Below are 18148 nucleotides of genomic sequence, written 5' to 3' on the forward strand. Positions count from 1 at the left end.
CTTGGTTGTTAAGTCACAGGAAGTAATGGCTAATTAGCATATTCCTCTCTTATTATATAGGATTTATATATTATTTTCATATACATTTTACTAATTTTCTTTCATCTCTGACACTTCCACTATAGAGGAAGGATGAACAGCGATATTAAAATACTAGAGGCGCAGTGCAAGAAATTCTTGAGGGGACAATTTGCATATTCGGCTTTTATTATATAGGATTTCTGCTAATTAATTTCCTTTCAATGTGCACGAATTTGTGAGCTGGGCCACGAGTTATACTATAATATTTTTGAAGAAAGGAATAACTCCCTGAATGGGGAGAAAAAGAGGAAGAAAGAAAAGTCAGAATGCTAAGCAGGGGCCCTGAGACTTTCAAGAAATAAGCCCTTTTCAAATCAGCACCCTTCAGGCTGGTCCTAGCAGCAGCTGAAGGAGGAGGGGAAGTCCCCTTGGCAGGAGGTTCAAACAGGCCTGGGGATTTCACAAGTGAAAGGAAGACTCTTGCTTTTGCTTTGACAGTGAGGCAAGCTCTGTTCCCATCTAAACAGACCACACAGGCTCCCCAGCCCCCAGGGCGGAAGCGGGAGGGCGGGAGCACATGGGCAGCACGGCTGCTCCCAATGGCTTCTGCGCTCACGTCAGCGCGGGCTCCTGGGAGCAGACCGGCGGCTCCCCGCTCCCTCCAGGGAACCAGACCAGCATCTGACTCAACAGCCTGAGAGCCCTGGCGCCGTTCCCAGGACTGTGAGAAACGTCTGCAAAATCTCACCCCGGGTTTCTATTTCTCCTAAAAGCCCTGTCTATCCATAAATGCCTTTTGCTGGGAGTTTTCTCTGTCCTTCTGCCCCGTCAGCATTGTGCTTTCTCCCATCTTCAGGACAACTTCCAAAAGGAGGCCTCGGCCACACGGCCTGCCCAGCGGCCATGGCCCCTGTTTCCCCGGGGCCGCCCCGGGGCTTCACAGGGAGCAGCTCACGACTGGCCGGGGTCCCCTGTCCCGCCCCCCTGAAGCCCCCCCATCTGCTTGTGGAACATCAGTCCCTTGTGCAGTAATAAGGTCAGGCCTCGAGTGACGCCTAACTGACCCCAACACCTCCTTCCTTGTCCAAAAGGCCCTTGTCGCCGTCACCGCAGCCCAGGGTCGCAGGGCCCTCCCAAGCCTCGCGTGGCGGCCTCCTCCCCCGTGACCAGGCCCTTCTGCAGCCATCGTGCCCTTCGGCCTCCACCCAGGCTGGTGTGGAAACTACAAAATGGGCCCCGCTCCCGGCGTTCCCCAAGGAAGCGCAGCCTTCTCTGGTTGGAGGCTGCCGGACCAGCAGGAGTGGGGAGGAGGGACCCCCAGGGGTACAGCCACTACCTTTCCCACGATGTGCTTCTACCCGAGGGATCCGCGCAGGCAGCAGGGACACCAGCAGCTGCCAGAGAGCGGACGACTTGCGCCAGCAGCGGCCAGCGGCTTCCCCACTGAAAGTTCTGGAAGTTGGTTGGCTGGGCATGCTCAGTGCGTGCCTCGGCCCTATTGGCTGGCTGGGCATGCTCAGTGCGTGCCTCGGCCCCATTGGTTGGCTGGGCATGCTCAGTGCGTGCCTCGGCCCTATTGGCTGGCTGGGCATGCTCAGTGCGTGCCTCAGCCCCATTGGCTGGCTGGGCATGCTCAGTAGTGCCTCGGTCCCCAGGGAGCCTGGCAGCCCTTTGCAGGCGCAGTGCGAAGCCAGGCTGGGATTCTTGGTTCGTTGGCTCCTTCTCTCACTCCTGTCTGCATGTCTCCTGAGCACCTACTGTGTGCCAGGCCCTGTGCTCAGCGTAGATTCTCCAACACCCCCCACCTTGTGGCAGAAAGAGATGTTAACCATCGGATTCCAGATAAACTTAACATGGCCTCGGAAGTGGACTGAACCAGGACAGGCGAGAGGTGGCATGAGAGCATATGGAAGAGGACCTGACCAAGTCTGAGGATCAAGGAAGTCTTCCCAGGGGACATGCCATCCTGGATATCTAAGGTGGGTAAGACTGCTAGGCAGTAGGGTAGGGAGACGGAGCAGGCACAGCATTGCAAGCAGGAAAACAGCGTGAGCAGGAACCGTGCGACTGGAAGGAGCATTGCCCCTTTAAGGATCAGAGGAAATAAAGGGTGATAGAGCAGTTATGCAAAAAGAGGCTGGAAAAGTGGGCAAGGGCAGACAGTGCTGGGCCTTAGTCTTTATTCTAAGAAGTTTTTGTCTTTCTTTCTTTGCTTAGAAAGCATGCCACTAACTCTATGATGCTTTGCAGTTGATAATGCATTGTTGCCATCATTTTAACAACCTGTGAGGTCAGTAATAGTTCTCCCAGCTGAGAGAACTGAGGCTTTAAAAAGTTAAATATTTTGCACTGTCATTAGGTAGTAAAGCTGGACTTGAACCCACCTCCACCTTATGCATAGTCACAATCATTACCAAAATTAAGTATAACCAAATGAATAAGCTGTATCACCACAGGTTTTCTTCAAAAAGATTTCAGTAATGTTGTATTTAAGCATTAATACTAGAAACTAGTCCAAAAATGTGCACTGCGTAACAGAAAATGCTAATATTTGTTCCCCCCTTACTTTATAGCATGCATTCTCAATTGGGGATGTGGGGAATGTTGTCCTCAAGAGGAAAAAATTGGTTCTTAGGGGGAGTAAGAAAAAAATCTTGGATATTAACAATGATTAGTGGCACACCAAAGTTCAACCCCACCCAACAAAATCTTACTTGTTTCTTAATACTGTCATGTGTTGCTTAATGACTGGGATACGTTCTGAGAAATGTGTTATTAGGCAATTTCATCATTGTGCAAACATCACAGTGAACTAAATACAAACCTAGATGGTACTAGTACAGCCTCATATACTAGTCATTGTATAGTCCTACGCCACAGGAGCACCTGGGAGATATTGCAGGTTTGGTTCCAGACCGCCACAAAACAGCAGTAACACAAGCGAGTCATAATCTTTTTGCCAGTGAGGGGCTTGCCTTCAGTTTGTAAAAAAATGCAACACCTATTAAGTACAACAAAGCAAAGCCCAACCCTGACCGGTTTGGCTCAGTGGATAGAGCGTCGGCCTGCGGACTGAAAGGTCCCAGGTTCGATTCCAGCCAAGGGCATGTACCTTGGTTGCGGGCACATCCCCAGTGGGAGGTGTGCAGCAGGAGGCAGCTGATAGATGTTTCTCTCATTGATGTTTCTAACGCTCTATCCCTCTCCCTTCCTCTCTGTGAAAAATCAATAAAATATATTAAAAAAAGACAAAAAACAAAGCAAAGCCCAATAAAATTAAGTATGCTTGTACTAGTAGATTGTATAATCCCGTGGTCAGCAAACTGCAGCTCACGAGCCACATGCGGCTCTTTGGCCCCTTAAGTGTGGCTCTTCAGAGTGGAGCACCCTAAATAAGTTAATAGCAATGTACCTACCTATATAGTTTAAGTTTAAAAAATTTGGCTCTCAAAAGAAATATCAATCGTTGTACTGTTGATATTTGGCTCTGTCGACTAATGAGTTTGCCAACCACTGGTAACCTATTGCTCCTATGCTACAAACTTGTACAGCATGTTACTGTACTGAGTACTGTAGGTAATTATAATACAACTAGAGGCCCGGTGCACGGATTCATGCACCAGTGGGGTCCCTCGGCCTGGCCTGAGAGGATCAAGCAGAAACTGGCTCTCTGACATCCCCTGAGGAGTCCTGGATTGTGAGAGGGCAGTTTTCAGGTGACACACCCCAGAATCGGGCTCCCTCCTCTCTGGTTTCAGGTGTGTCACCTGAGAACCACGGCTGCCAAGTGACTGCAGCTCGACAGCTCTTGAATTGAGCGTCTGCCCCCTAGTGGTCAGTGCATGTCATAGCTACTGGCCAGTTGGCTGGTCAGCAGTCACTTAGGCTTTTATATATATAGATGGTAGGTATTTGTGTAAACACATCTACACATAGAAAAGTTACAGTAAAAATACAGTATAAAAGATAAAATATAGTAGGCCTGTGTAGGACACTTATGAATGAAGTATGCAGAACTGGAAGTTTTTCTGGGTAAGCAGTTAGTGAATCTGAAGGCCCAGGGCATTACTGTACACTACTGTAGACTTTATAAGCACTGTACACTTAGACTACACTAAATTTATTTTTTAAACTTATTCAATAATAAATTAACCTTGACTTACTATAATTTTCTGACTATAAATCTTTTAGTTTTAAACTTTTGACTCTTTTATAACACATTAAAATACAAATACTTACACAGTTTTACAAAGACCTTTTCTTTTTTTATATCCCTACTAGTAGCCCAATACATGAAGATTCATGCAAGAATGGGCCTTCCTTCCCCTGGCTACCAGCACCGCCTTCACTCTGGCCAGAGCCATCTTTCCACCTTCCCACACTGCCCAGAGGCCTGGAGTGGCTGGGGCTGTTCGGAATGCCTGCATCCCACCCCGCCCACTCAGTGCCTGCTATGCAAATTAACCATCTTTGTTGGGTTAATTTGCATACTCACTCCTGATTGACTGTTGGGTGATGCAAAGATATGGTCAATTTGCATCTTTCTCTTTTATTATTGTAGATTCTATAAGCATTTTTTCTACTAAAATTAACTTTTTAAAAATTTAAGACATAAATCTACCCATTAGCCTAGGCCAGTGGTCAGCAAACTGTGGCTTGTGAGGCCTAGTCCTACACAGGGTGAGGATTATGAATATCATTATCTTCCACTTTCACATCTTGTCCCACTTAAAGGGAAAGTGTTCAGGGGCAATAACACACATGGAGCTATCATCTCCTAGGACAACAGTGCCTTTTTTGGAACACCTTCTGGAGGGCCTGCCTGAGGCTCTTGAGGAGGTGTCACTCTTCAGAAATATGTCTATGTGGTTTGCTGGTTTGCTAGGTTTGTTTTTCACTACACATCTGCTTGTAAGCAAACACTGCACCATGAACATTCCTCATGTCAACAGAAAGAAGACTTGAACCTTTATAGATTAAAAAAGAGAGAGAGTTTTTTTTTATTTTGACCTATTTGAGGGCATATCCAAGAGCAGAGTTCCAAGATGCCTTTAAATAGTGCTCCAACTTTAGGAAAGTGATAAGATGCTTCTATAGAGGCAGGAGGACAAAGAAAAATATAGTTATACATCAGCCATTTTAGTTGCATGCATTCAAGAATTAACAGTTTTCTATTAGGTGAAGAGAATATGCAGACAAGGTAGGGTCATCAAGCACCTGGAGCTGGGGGTCATGGGAAGAAGTCTGGAAGCAATTATTTCTACATTTTTATCAGGATACAGAAAGAATAGGCACTGCCTTCTTTATTTTTAAATATATTTTATTGATTTTTTACAGAGAGGAAGGGAGAGAGATAGTTAGAAACATCGATGAGAGAGAAACATTGATCAGCTGCCTCCTGCACATCTCCTACTGGGGATGTGCCTGCAACCCACGTACATGCCCTTGACCAGAATCGAACCTGGGACCTTTCAGTCCACAGGCCGACACTCTATCCACTGAGCCAAAACGGTTTCGGCGGCACTGCCTCCTATAATCATTTATCTTTTTAATTGGAGCTGTTGGAAAGTGTACATGGCTGGTCCTTCGGATGGCCTTGGTTAGGAACTTATTATATTCCTTTGGTTACTGATCAAGTTGGAGCCGCTGCTTAAACACCCTTTCCTTTCTTGCACTTTATTAATGAAAACCTTTTGGTGTTGAGGTCCATGTTTTCAAACGTTTTAAGGAGCTTGCTAAGGTCTGCAAAAGCTTCTGCTAAACGCTTCACTGAGTTTTCTTCTTTTTTACTGTATTAAAATACAGGAAAATTATTAAATACAGGCAAAGAACTATGTTCATCTTGCTGTAAAATGCTGCCCACAGCTATGGGAACAGTGTCTGCCCCACTCTCTTTACTGTCCAGGTTCTAGAAGACTCTTGTTTATGAATTGTCTCTTCACAAAGCAAGTCTACCACTTGCTGGGTTTCTCATTCTGAGGCTCAAAAACTTACAAAGTCTCAATCCAGCCCCTTGCCTTAACTGCTGCCAATAGGCCTTCATCACTTTGTCTTCCTATTTGTTTGCAGGTTTGGTGTCAACTGTGTTAAGTGGAAAACCGGGCTCTCTGGGAATGGGAAAATTAGTGATTCCTAGTCTATACATTTCTTTCTCGCCTTGCTTTTAGAATTGCACTTTTGGAGTTCCTTTAGACACTCAGAAATGTAGAGAGTTGTGTATATCAAGGTCCTATCAGCTTTATTCTTAATTTCATGGTTTTTGAAGAAGTCATTGGCCTTGAAATAATAGATGGCTTCATCCACAAAATCTGTGTCTTTTGTCTTTCTAGGGGCAGGTCCTTTGAACTGACTTCTGATGGGCAACAGTGCCATGTTTCCCAGTGAGTTTGGTGTCAGGGTCCATGAGAGAAGAATGGTAAGCCGGCATCTTGATGTTCCCGAGTTTTCTGAGGTTTCCTTTTTCTTCTTCAGCAGTTTTCTTGGCTCTTGCCTCCTTTGCTCAGCTAGGCTATCCAACAACTCCTCCTTCATCAGTTCCTCAGGAACAACTTCTTTTTCTTTTCTTTTTTGTGGTAACATTTATTTTTATTTTTATTTTTTTAATACATTTTATTGATTTTTTACAGAGAGGAAGGGAGAGGGATAGAGAGTTAGAAACATCGATGAGAGAGAAACATCGATCAGCTGCCTCCTGCACACCCCCAACTGGGGATTTGCCTGCAACCAAGGTACATGCCCTTGACCGGAATTGAACCTGGGACCTTTCAGTCCGCAGGTCGACACTTTATCCACTGAGCCAAACCAGTTAGGGCAGGAACAACTTCTTGGTGTGATCTTCATCCACACGCAGGTTAAAGTGGTTTACAATCTCAACCACAGCCATGTTGACTTTTGCAATCTTTATACTATGATGTTACAATAGCTACAGCATTAGGTTATAGGAATTTTTCAGCTCCATTATAATTTTATTATAACATTATGTCATTATTATAACATATATGAAGGGACCACCCTCATATATGCGGTTCATCGTTGACCAAAAAACCATTATGCAGTGCATGACTATTTAATTTTTTTCTTTAGGAAAAATTTAATTTACGAAGTAATTTTTTTCCTCACCCAAAGATATGTTTATTGATTTAAGAGAGAAAGTAAGAGCCCAGCCGGTTTGGCTCAGTGGTTGAGCGTCGACCATGAACCAGAAATCATGGTTTGATTCCCGGTCAGTGGGTTGTGGCTTTGATCCCCAATGTGGGGTGTGCAGGAGGCAGCCAATCAATGAGAATCATTGATGTTTCTATCTCTCTCTCCCTCTCCCTTCTTCTCTGAGATCAATAAAAAACATATTTTTAAAAAAGAGAGACAGAGAGAGAGGAAAAGAAAGAGAAAAACATTGATTGGTTGCCTCCTGTATGTGCCCCAAATGGGAATTGAACCTGCAACGTAGGTATGTGCCCTGACCAGGAATCAAACCCACCTTTTTGGTGTATGGAACAATGCTCTAACCAATTGAGCAACCTGGCCAGGGCATAATTTAATTTAAATTTAAGTTAATTTAAATTTAATTAATCTCAGGAGAAGCACTAATTTTAAAAAAAAGTTGAGAAACATTGTTCTATAATAATGAACCTCCAAACTTTAGTGGATCACCAGAATAAAGGTCACATTTCTTAACCTGCCCCGCAGATAGGTATGGCAATGTGACTAAGTTCTGGCTTATGGGAGATGATGGAAAGTGACAAGTACAATCCCAGGATGGGTCTAAAAATGAGGAACAATCCCTTTTCTGCCTTCCCACCATCCTGTACTTGGAAAGCAGACATGGTGGCAAAGACCCTTGGGCCATATGCAAGAGGGCAGCAACCTGGAGACGGCAGTGAATCAATGAGATAGAACCTAGGAGACCTCATGGAGCAGAACCACCATACACACTCTAATCAACCTGCCTCTTTCAAGGAGAAATGCATATATCTTAGCCACTATTAATTTGGGTTTCCATTACATGCAACTGATCCCTTTCTCTCTCTTTTTTTTTTTTTGAGAGAGAGAGAGAAAGGAAGAGAGAGAAACATCGATATTAGAGAGAAACATCAATTGGTTGCCTCCTGTACACACCCCCAGAGGGGATCAAACCAGAAACCTGGGTATATGTCCTAACTGGGAATTGAACCTACAACCTTTCAGTGTACAGGGACAATGCTTCAAGCAACTGAGACACACCAGCCAGAGCATTACTCTATTTTTGTTTTTTAATTATTATGGTAACAAAAATGCATAACATGAAATTTACAATTTTAACAATTTCTAAGTGTACAGTTCAGTAGTCTTAAGTATATTCACATTATTATACAATGGATCTCTAGAACTTTTTCATTTTTCAACTCTGAAACTCTAAAACCTACTAAAGACTAATTTCACCTCACCCTCTTCCCAATCCCTTGGCAGCAACCTTCCTATCTTCTACTTCTAGATTTGACTTTAAATACTTCAGATGAGTATTTCTCCTTTTGTGACTGGCTTATTCCACTTAGCATAATCTCTTCAAAGTCCATCCATGTTGTAGCATGGGACAAGATTTCCTTCTTTCTTAAGGCTGCTTAAAGTTTCATTGCTTGTATATACCACATGTTCTTCATCCATTCATCTGTCAGTAGACATTTGGGTCACTTCACCTTTGCAAATAAGGCTGTTGTGAATAATGCTACCATGAATATGGGTTAGCAAATTTCTCTTTGAGATCCTTCTTTGAATTCTTTTGGGTCTATTCCCAGAAGAGGAATTGCTGCATCATATGGTCATTCTATTTTTAATGTTTTGAGGAGCCTCCCTATTCTTTTTCATAATGGAAGCACTATTTTACATTCCCACCAATAGTGCACAAGCATTCCTCCTTCTCCATATCCACACCAACAGTTGTTATTTTCTAATTTTTGATAGTGGCATCCTGATGAATATGAGATAATATATCATTGTGGTTTTGATTTGCATTTCCCTGTCTTTTATAATTATAATGTTGAACATTTCTTGTGCTTATTGGCCATTTGTATATCTTCTTTAGAGAAATGTCTATTCAAATTTCTCTCCCTTTTTAAAATCAGGTTTGTTGTTGTTGCTGCTGTTGCTATGTTGTAGAATTTTCTTATAAATTCTAGGCCAGTGATGGTGAACCTTTTGAGCTTGGCGTGTCAGCATTTGAAAAACCCTAACTTAACTCTGGTGCCGTGTCACATATAGAAATTTTTTGATATTTGCAACCATAGTAAAACAAAGAGTTATATTTTATATTTTTTATATTTATTTTATATATTTAAATGCCATTTAACAAAGAAAAATCAAACAAAAAATGAGTTCACATGTCACCTCTAACTCGCGTGTCATAGGTTTGCCATCACTGTTAGGCATTAACTCCTAATCAGATATATGTTTTGCAATTATTTTCTCCCATTCCATAAGTTGTTTTTTCACTCTGTTGATTGTTTTCGTTGATACAAGCAAAGAAGAATTTCTCTCCCTTTTTAAAATCAGGTTTGTTGTTGTTGCTGCTGTTGCTATGTTGTAGAATTTTCTTATAAATTCTAGGCCAGTGATGGTGAACCTTTTGAGCTTGGCGTGTCAGCATTTGAAAAACCCTAACTTAACTCTGGTGCCGTGTCACATCAACTGATCCCTTATTCTATAACTAATTCAACCATTAAAAATAACAATAGCCCTAACCGGTTTGGCTCAGTGGATAGAGAGTCAGCCTGCAGACTCAAGGGTCCCAGGTTCGATTCTGGTCAAGGGCATGTATCTCGGTTGCCGACACATCCCCAGTAGGGAGAGTGCAGGAGGCAGCTGATCTGTTTCTCTCTCTTTGATGTTCCTAACTCTCTATCCCTTTCCCTTCCTCTCTGTAAAAAAAAAAATCAATAAAAAATATTTTTAAAAAAATAACAATAAACTGTAGCAGCGATGGCATAAAAAACAAAGGAAGCTTATCACAGTAGGAAATGACCTGGTCCTGGAGGAAATTATCATAGATTAAGAAAAAATAAGTCAGCCATATATTATATAAATAGTAAGGAAATTTGAAGAGTGTTTTACTTATCTGGACTTCAGTATTTCCCATCTGGAAACCACATTTCCAACTCTTGTTGTATGATATCATTATATAACCTATTCTTCACCCTAGGTGAGCAGCTGTGAGTATACTAAAGGCTGCCAGTGATACTGGTTTCACATCCCTTACTATAAACCACCCATTTATGTGAAATGGCTATAAATCATGCAGAAATTCCCTTGGATCTGAGAGTAGGGTTTCCCCTAGCACAATTGTTTGTGGTCAATTTAGCTAGATCAGCTAAGAATACTAGCCAATCAGAGTTTCGGAGGGAAATATTTTCCTATATAAATATGATTTTCAATAGCATGTTCTCTAAACAATTTCCCAGGCTTGAATTCCAATAGAGGAGTGACTCAGTAGAACTCCATTCTACCGCTATGAAGAAAAGTGGTGTTTCTCTCCTTTTGGGTATCATCTTCCTGACTCTGATTGAAGTTCAAGGTAAGGGGTTCTGATTCACATTAGGTTAATAAACTCAGAGATGTAAATGGCTATAAAAGTCTCTTGAATTGCCCAATAGAGGTGATTGCATGCATCAGAAAGTGATGAGTCACTCATAAAGCTCATTGATGTGGTTGATTATCCCAAGTTCCTATCTTAGACTTGCCAAATAAAGAGTCTTCTCAGTGTTGGTGTTTGAACTCCTACATGTTGTAAATGTTCAATAAATGTTTATTGAACTGTAGATAATGAGATTAAAGACTCTCAAGTTATTTTTTTTACTCTAATATTGTTTCTTGATAAGTATTTCTGTGCTTAATCAATTAAAGATCCAATAATCAGAGACATTGTTCTTAACTTGTTTCCTGTTGGCCTTTGTTACCTTAAGCAAATTAGTGAACTTTTCTAGACTTCAGTTTCCTCAGCTGAAAAATGGATATTTTATAGTTATGATTTCTCTACCTCATGATGTATGGCATATAGTAAGCACTAAGTAAATATATGATACATGTTGAATAAATGAAAGAATTAAGGAATGAAGACAGTGTATTTTAAAGAATTTCCAAAAGTTTAAAGCACTATTGAAAAGCAAGGCAGTGAGGAGGAGGAGGATGGTGGTGGTAACTGGTTATTATATGTAGAGCGTTCTGTCTAAACCAACACCAACTGCAAGGTCATGTAATAAAACGGCTTTGGAAATTGCTTAGGAAACTGTGGCCCACATAGCACCCATGAATTAGGTGTCTGACCTGCAAGAGGCATTTATTAAATATTGTGAAAATCTTTTTTCTTAAGGTTGTAGAATATGGTAGTTAAGAGCAATGCCTTTGGATTCAAACCCTTTCCCTGCCCCCTAAAAGCTGAATGCCTTTGTTCTTTACTTCTTTGAACTTGAGCTTCTTTGTCTATAAAATGAAAGTGATACCTATTTCAGAGTTTGTGGTAATGATTATTAGAAACTCAGGAAATGATAGTAATAACCATGATTAAGTCAAATGTATCATTTTGATGGATCACCTAAATTGAGACATTGCCATTGCCCAGTGTGTGCTACCCTTTCCCTTTCTCTTAGGAGTCCCAATAATGAAGAAAGGAAGCTGTTTCTGCATCAACACCAACCAAGGGATGATCCACCTAAAATCCTTAAAGGACCTTAAACAGTTTTCCCCAAGTCCTTCTTGTGAGAAAACTGAAATCATGTAAGTAAAATCTCATCCAACATGCATGCATCTTATTGGCAGGAACATTAAATTTAGTGTGATTATTACCCTCGGAATGCTTGCCTATACAGACACTTAAAATTCAGATTGTTGCTCCTCTGCAAGTCTTGCCTACTTCTTGCTTTTCTAACAAACAAACAAACCCCAAAACAAACAAACAAAACAAGCCAACAACCAACAAGTAATTTCTGGTGGGGGTTAGGAACAAAGACATATCACAAAAGTAATATATGTTCATTGGAGAAAATGTTTAATGCAGATAACCCAAAAAAAAAATATTATTTATAATGCTACCATCCAGTGACAAATGCTTTTAATCTCTTGCTATGTGGTTTTCCAGATCTCTCTCATTTGCTTTGTGTGTACATATATAGACACAAAAAATACATACATATATTTATAAATACAATATATATGCACACAAATATAAAATCATACCCTACATACTGTTTTTTCATTAATACTATATCATGAACGTTTCTTCATGTCAGTAAATCTTCTGTCATAATACCATCTTTTTCTGATAATGTCATTTTTAATGGTCAAATTATATTCCATCATATGCATGTATCATAATCCGTATAGCCAATGCTAATTGTAGGTTATTTTCTATTTTTTCCTATTGAAATCAAATTCTTATTATGGCAATATTGTGTCTTGAATTCTTTCCTACTAATAATACCTTTCTAGAGATTAGAATTGCTATGTTAAAGTACATGTATACTTAAGTCTTTTGAAGCCTAAATCGAGAATGATATATAGACTGGCTATTCTTATTCTCAGATTATATTGATAAATTAAAGAAAAAAACATCTTTGAATTATTCAAGGAGAGTATGCTGTAATTTAACAAAATTCAAACAATCTGTTAATCTTAGGATAACATTTTATTATGTTTTAAGTAGTTTCATTAGAAAATTTGGCAAAATTTATGCTGATTTTCATTGTTTCTGGGGGGGGAAAGTAGGTATATTGACAACATTTCTATTTTGCTTCTTCAGTTAAGCTTAAATAGCTATTTCCAGGACAAAATAATATCATCTTTAGATATGTTTCTCTCCTTGCATATACCTGTGGGGTTTTTAAATTTATGGTTATGTGCTATCCTAGAAATTTATCTAAGTCTCTTGTTCAATTAAAAAGGAAAAAAGACTGGGATTCTTAGATTCTTATAGTGATGACACAAGTACAATCTAATTGGAGAATTGAATTCTGAGGATAAGATGAAGCATTTAAATTATTAAAAGTTAAAATATTTTTTAAAAAGTTAAAATCTTGTTGCTATTACCTTGGCAGTGCTACAATGAAGAATGGGACTCAAACATGCCTAAACCCAGATTCAACAAATGTGAAAAAATTGATGAAAGAGTGGGAGAAACAGGTTGGTGAAAAGAAGGAACAATTTTTTTTTTCTCTTAGAAATTAACTTTGGAAGACAAAGAATCTATGTAGTTCCTTTAAAGGTACATTTTAAAAAATCCTTATTATAGTATTCCTGTTTTGTTACTAGAATGATGTCCTCACTTTGATATCCTATCTGATAAAGAGGGGATATGCTAATTGACCCTCGTGCCATCACAAATGTGGTGGCACCCACAGCCAATAAGGAGGGAATATGCTAATTGACTGCCCTGCCCCCAAAGATGGCAGCACCCACAGCCAATAAGGAGGGGATATGCTAATTGCCTACACTGCCCTCAAAGATGGTGGCATCCAGTCCCTTCAGCCCCGCGGGGCGGCAGGTGTGCGGCAAGGCCGGGCCCAGGCAGGCCCAGCCTTGCCGTGTGCCTGCCTCTGGAGTCCCCCAGTCCCCTCAGCCACCCAGCTGCCCAGGGCCAGCCCAAGGTGCAGGCAAGCCTCAATGGCAGCTGCCCAGCCACCCAGAGCCACCAGAGGCTCAGGTAACCAGAGCCGGCTGAGGCTTGCGCTGCCAGCAGTGGCAACAGCACAGGTGTGATGGGGCGTCGCCTTCCCCTGAATGCCAGGTCACCTCCCGCTCCTGAGGGCTCCTGGACTGTGAGAGGGGGCAGGCCAGGCTGAGGGACCCCCCCCCCTCCAGTGCATGAATTGCACTGGGCCTCTAGTATAGTTATATTCCTACATAGAGTATCACTTGTCTATCGCACCACTAGAATGTGGGTTCCATGAGCAAAGGGAGCTTATCTTTCTTATATAACACAATGAATGTGTATTTAAATGAATAGTAGACACTGAGAATAGAAAGGTAATAAGATAGTACCATCCTGCTATAGCAAATATTCTAACAATAAATTAAAGCACAATTTCAAATATTAAATAAAAATATGTACAAGAATCTTAAAGAAAGAATAAGTAATTTTGCTGAAGGGAGGGGCAGGGAGAAACTATTAAGGAAGACTTTTCATAAAAGGTGACATTTGATTTAGGTCTTAAAGAATAAGTAGCTCACCACGAGGGCAAGGACATCATGAAAGATAGAATCATGAGAGAGCTTGCTGTGTTCCAGGAGCCTCTAGTAATGTGAGTGGAGTTCGTATGGAGGGAATTAAGGGGTTAGGTAAAAGAGTAGACCAGGACAGAGTGGGAAGAAACCTGTATGACATGCTAAGGAATGATGTTGGAAGAGCGACACAGAATATGTAGTTGGGAGTGTAGATTTTGGAGTCTGATAGACAGTGGTTCTACCACATACTAGCTATGCAACTTTAGGCAAATCGCACTCTCTGAGCCTCAGTCTCCCCATAGGTAAGAAGTAGATGATACTTAAGTAGAAGACTTAAGTATATATGTACTTTAACTTAGCAATTCTATCCTCCAACATCAGGAAGTTGTACTTGGGACAGTTGGGTCATAAGCAAGATTGGAGTGAGGGTAGTAATGAGCCAGAAGAATGGACAAAAGAAGACCAATTAGAAGGCTGTTGCCTCCTCCTCAAAGTGGATGAAGTAGAAAAAATTAAAAGGAGCCCCTTTGAGAGTAAAGCACTTTAAGTCTGTTTTGAGGATGAAGAAGGACCACAGTCTAGAGAGTTCAATTATAAGAAAGGGAAAACGGTAAGATGAAGAAACAATGTCTTTTCCCCACCTCTCTTTGCAGGTCAGCCAAAAGAAAAAGCAAAAGAAAGAGAAAAAAACATCAAGAAAGCAGGGAATTCAGAAAGTTAAGCGATCTCCACGTCCTCATCAAAAGAAGACTATATAATTGACAGCTTTACCGACAAATATTTTCTGTTTAAAAGGTTCTTCTTAATTATACTGAAATAATTTCAGCACCTTAATCCATAAACTTGTTGATCTGACTAGAAATTATAAAGCATCATTATGAAATTGTAATTGAAGCTAAAAAGTAGCTTTCAAAATCCAAATGTTAAGAATTGTTACAGGCTATAGTTTGTCTTATTCTTCCACCTACAGCCAGCTGAATTTCATCATGTTTAAGAGCAGGATCTTAGTAACACCCACAGGTGGACAGATGGCCACACAACAGCTCATACACAACAGCTGCCTGGGAGAGCAGCCTTAGGCTTCCAAGACCACAGCCTGCAGCTTTCAGAGCGTATTCTGAGGCACATGTTAGCAAGTGCCAGCTTGTCAGCTTGCTGATAAGCCAAGCAGTTTGGAATTGAGCTGGACCTCACTAAGCTGCCATGGCCATCAGCATCTGTATTTGAATCCGCCTACGGGCCTCACATGCAATGTATCTGAGAGGTAAATGCTGGTAGTTTCTGGGAACCGACACTGGAGAACACTAGCGCTTAGCTTTCAGAACCTTCTATCTCACTTTTGAGGCCGTGTGACTCCATCTTACCTGCCCAGGCTGTCCACTTTGTTTCTGTTGTTCCCCTTTGCCTCAGTCAAGCCAGTCCCTACCACAGTTCAGTGCCTGCCTCCTCTATTGTGCTGACCTGGGTCTACTCTCTTCTCATTATTTCCCCAACACCCCACACGAATGCCTTCTTCTCCCCACTCATCTTCACTTTACCCAGGCTTCAAGATTCAGTTCAATCCTGCCTCTTAAATAAAACCTTCTGGACATTCAGATTATCTTAAAACCCTATTTCACATGTGCTCCACACCACACAGGTGAGCACTTATTTTCTAATTTTTTGTGTGTGTTTTTTCTATCTCTCCAGCAGGAGCCAAGTTTATTTCCCTGAATCTGCCACCAATGACTCATACACTGTGGGACTAGATTTTGAATGATTTCTTAATTGCAGTTGTTACACGTAGAAGGGAAGCCAGGCCATCCCCTCAGAGCAGGAGCTGGCTATCAATAGCAAGATTCAATACTGAGTCACCCCTGGTAAATTCATTATCTTCAGGCCATTATCCCTGAAAGCACCCAGGGTGATGCAACATCCTTGTCTTATGACAGGATGTTAACTTGGCCTCTTTAGCAGATAAGAAGGAACTGTTTAACCATTTATGGAAGTTCTGAACTGTTTTCATAAAATATACAGGGTACCTAGAATCACAGAATCTTACAATGGGAATCTTACAAGGAGCTTTAGAAATCAACCAGTGTCAAAACCTTCTCTACCCCATGCAAATTCCTTCAGTACAATTCCTGACAAGCCTCGGTTTTCTATGATATGACAAGAAAGCCGCCAACATCCTTTTGAAAACTCATTTTAGGTAAATATGAATGTCCTTGTCATTAAACTTTTCTCAGAGTTGGTAAAATATTGTGATTACTGATTATTTCACCAGGTCTCGTGAAGAAAGGTGATATTAAGATACCAAGAGCTGGAGGGAGCAGCAAATTCTGTTAGAGGAGACAAGACTGGTGCTCACATAGCTTCCGCGGGGCTTGGAAACTCTCTTAAAGGGGAGGCTTGGTGAACTGTGTAGGACAGGATGTCTTTTGCCAGAATTTAAACAAATGCCTTCTTGCAAATTTTGTTACTCCTTACCCAACAGATGATTTTCAGTGCTGCCCAGTGGTGATCCCACCCACGCAATATCTGATCTAATCATGAAACTCTAGCTCCTTCCATGTACATCCTTGGGAAACCTAAATGTTCCCTAATTTGAGAGTTTGTGAACCAATTACTACACAACTCACAGGTAAAGCGTAGTGTATAACTAATAATCAGAAACCACATTTTATAACATATAAGTGCATTACATTCATCATTTACATATACATGTATACTCTCTAAGCAAATAATTAAGTTCAAAGCAGTATGGGCATATATATCTTATACTCTGAAATAATTTCTTTGTTAAAAGATGGTATCAATAAATGGACCATTAATCAGAAAACAACTCTTGATTGTTTTAATGTCCTGAACATACACTTCAACTATTGCATGCTTAACAGTAGTTCTCACATGTCTTTATTGATTTGCTTTCATCTCAGATAAAGGATAATGGAGATAAAGACATGGAAGCCCTTTAAAGGGCTCTTTGGGGACAGAAAAAACAAATATGGAAAATGTGACAACAATGCCTTATTATAACAACAATGACGGATAAGAGTTACGTGAAATGAAATTTATTGTCTAATTCTGAAGGATAGTCCTGGCCCAATCAGATGTATCCTGAGGAAACAAAAAAAGTCCTCTTTTACATATTCTGAAAGCACATATGTTTAAATATTATAAAGTCATAAGTAGCTATGGTGGATATCTAAATAAGCATAAGATATTTACAAGTGCAGAAAATTTGGGCTGGAGATATTATGTAGTGTGGACTCTAAGAAGGTTGAATGTGGACAAAAAATATCAATGAGGTACACTGAGAGGCCAGACGGGTGTGATATTTGGACAGCTGCGGACATGACTACCCACAAGGGCCTTAACCTGAAAGATAGGATTCTAGATTCTGAGATACCTGGTTTAAGCTCAAAAGCCCACCACTTACTGGCTGTGTGACCTTGGCTCACCCATACTATTTAACCTCCCCGTGCACCAGTGTCCTCATTCAGGGCTGTTGTGAGGAATAGGCCCAGCATAGATCTTGGTGCTGAGGAAGCACTTAGTGTCAGTTCCACCCTTCTCTGGCTATTCACTTCTGCCGCGCCTTCTTCACAAGAAAGGGTGTTCCACATCTCACACTCGGGGATGCTTCCAGGACCAAAAAAAATACGTTGGAGAAGAGATTGAAAGCCTGACTAACCAGTTTTTCATATCTATATTTTTATTCTCAAATTCCAGGCTATCCTTATCTCTTTCCTGGGCTACCATAATAGTTTCCCTGCTGCCCCTTTTCTTCAAGTTTAATTTTCTTTCCTTACCTCCATGCCAGCCAGAATGATATTCTCTCTCTCTCATATATTTTTATTTATTTCAGAGAGGAAGGGAGAGAGAGAGAGAGAGATAGAAACATGGTACAGCCCTAACCAGTTTGGCTCAGTGGATACGGCGGCGGCCTGCAGACTGAAGA

General features: G+C 41.1%; 1 protein-coding gene and 1 pseudogene across 1 annotated transcript; one reads left to right on the plus strand and one right to left on the minus strand.

Moving 5' to 3' along the window:
- Window positions 1-5915: 5915 nt before the first annotated feature.
- On the minus strand, window positions 5916-6460 carry LOC102773763 (annotated as a pseudogene).
- Window positions 6461-10455: 3995 nt separating this feature from the next.
- CXCL9 (chemokine (C-X-C motif) ligand 9) lies at window positions 10456-17007 on the plus strand. The gene is made up of 4 exons (XM_006754554.2): window positions 10456-10564; window positions 11637-11763; window positions 13080-13164; window positions 14859-17007. The coding sequence occupies exons 1-4, from the start codon at window positions 10501-10503 to the stop codon at window positions 14961-14963; spliced, it is 381 nt and encodes a 126-aa protein (XP_006754617.1). The 5' UTR covers window positions 10456-10500; the 3' UTR covers window positions 14964-17007.
- The last annotated feature ends 1141 nt before the right edge of the window (window positions 17008-18148 follow it).

The sequence above is a fragment of the Myotis davidii genome, unplaced genomic scaffold (assembly GCF_000327345.1).
Source record: "Myotis davidii unplaced genomic scaffold, ASM32734v1 scaffold892, whole genome shotgun sequence".
Lineage (NCBI taxonomy): Eukaryota > Metazoa > Chordata > Mammalia > Chiroptera > Vespertilionidae > Myotis > Myotis davidii.

What these genes read in the sequence shown, in the direction of transcription:
- CXCL9 (XM_006754554.2), top strand. Translation starts at nt 10,501, where the DNA reads ATGAAGAAAAGTGGTGTTTCTCTCCTTTTGGGTATCATCTTCCTGACT. An exon ending in GACTCTGATTGAAGTTCAAG is followed by an intron (nt 10,565 to 11,636) that starts GTAAGGGGTTCT and finishes CCTTTCTCTTAG; the next exon opens with GAGTCCCAATAATGAAGAAA. An exon ending in TGAAAGAGTGGGAGAAACAG is followed by an intron (nt 13,165 to 14,858) that starts GTTGGTGAAAAG and finishes CTCTCTTTGCAG; the next exon opens with GTCAGCCAAAAGAAAAAGCA.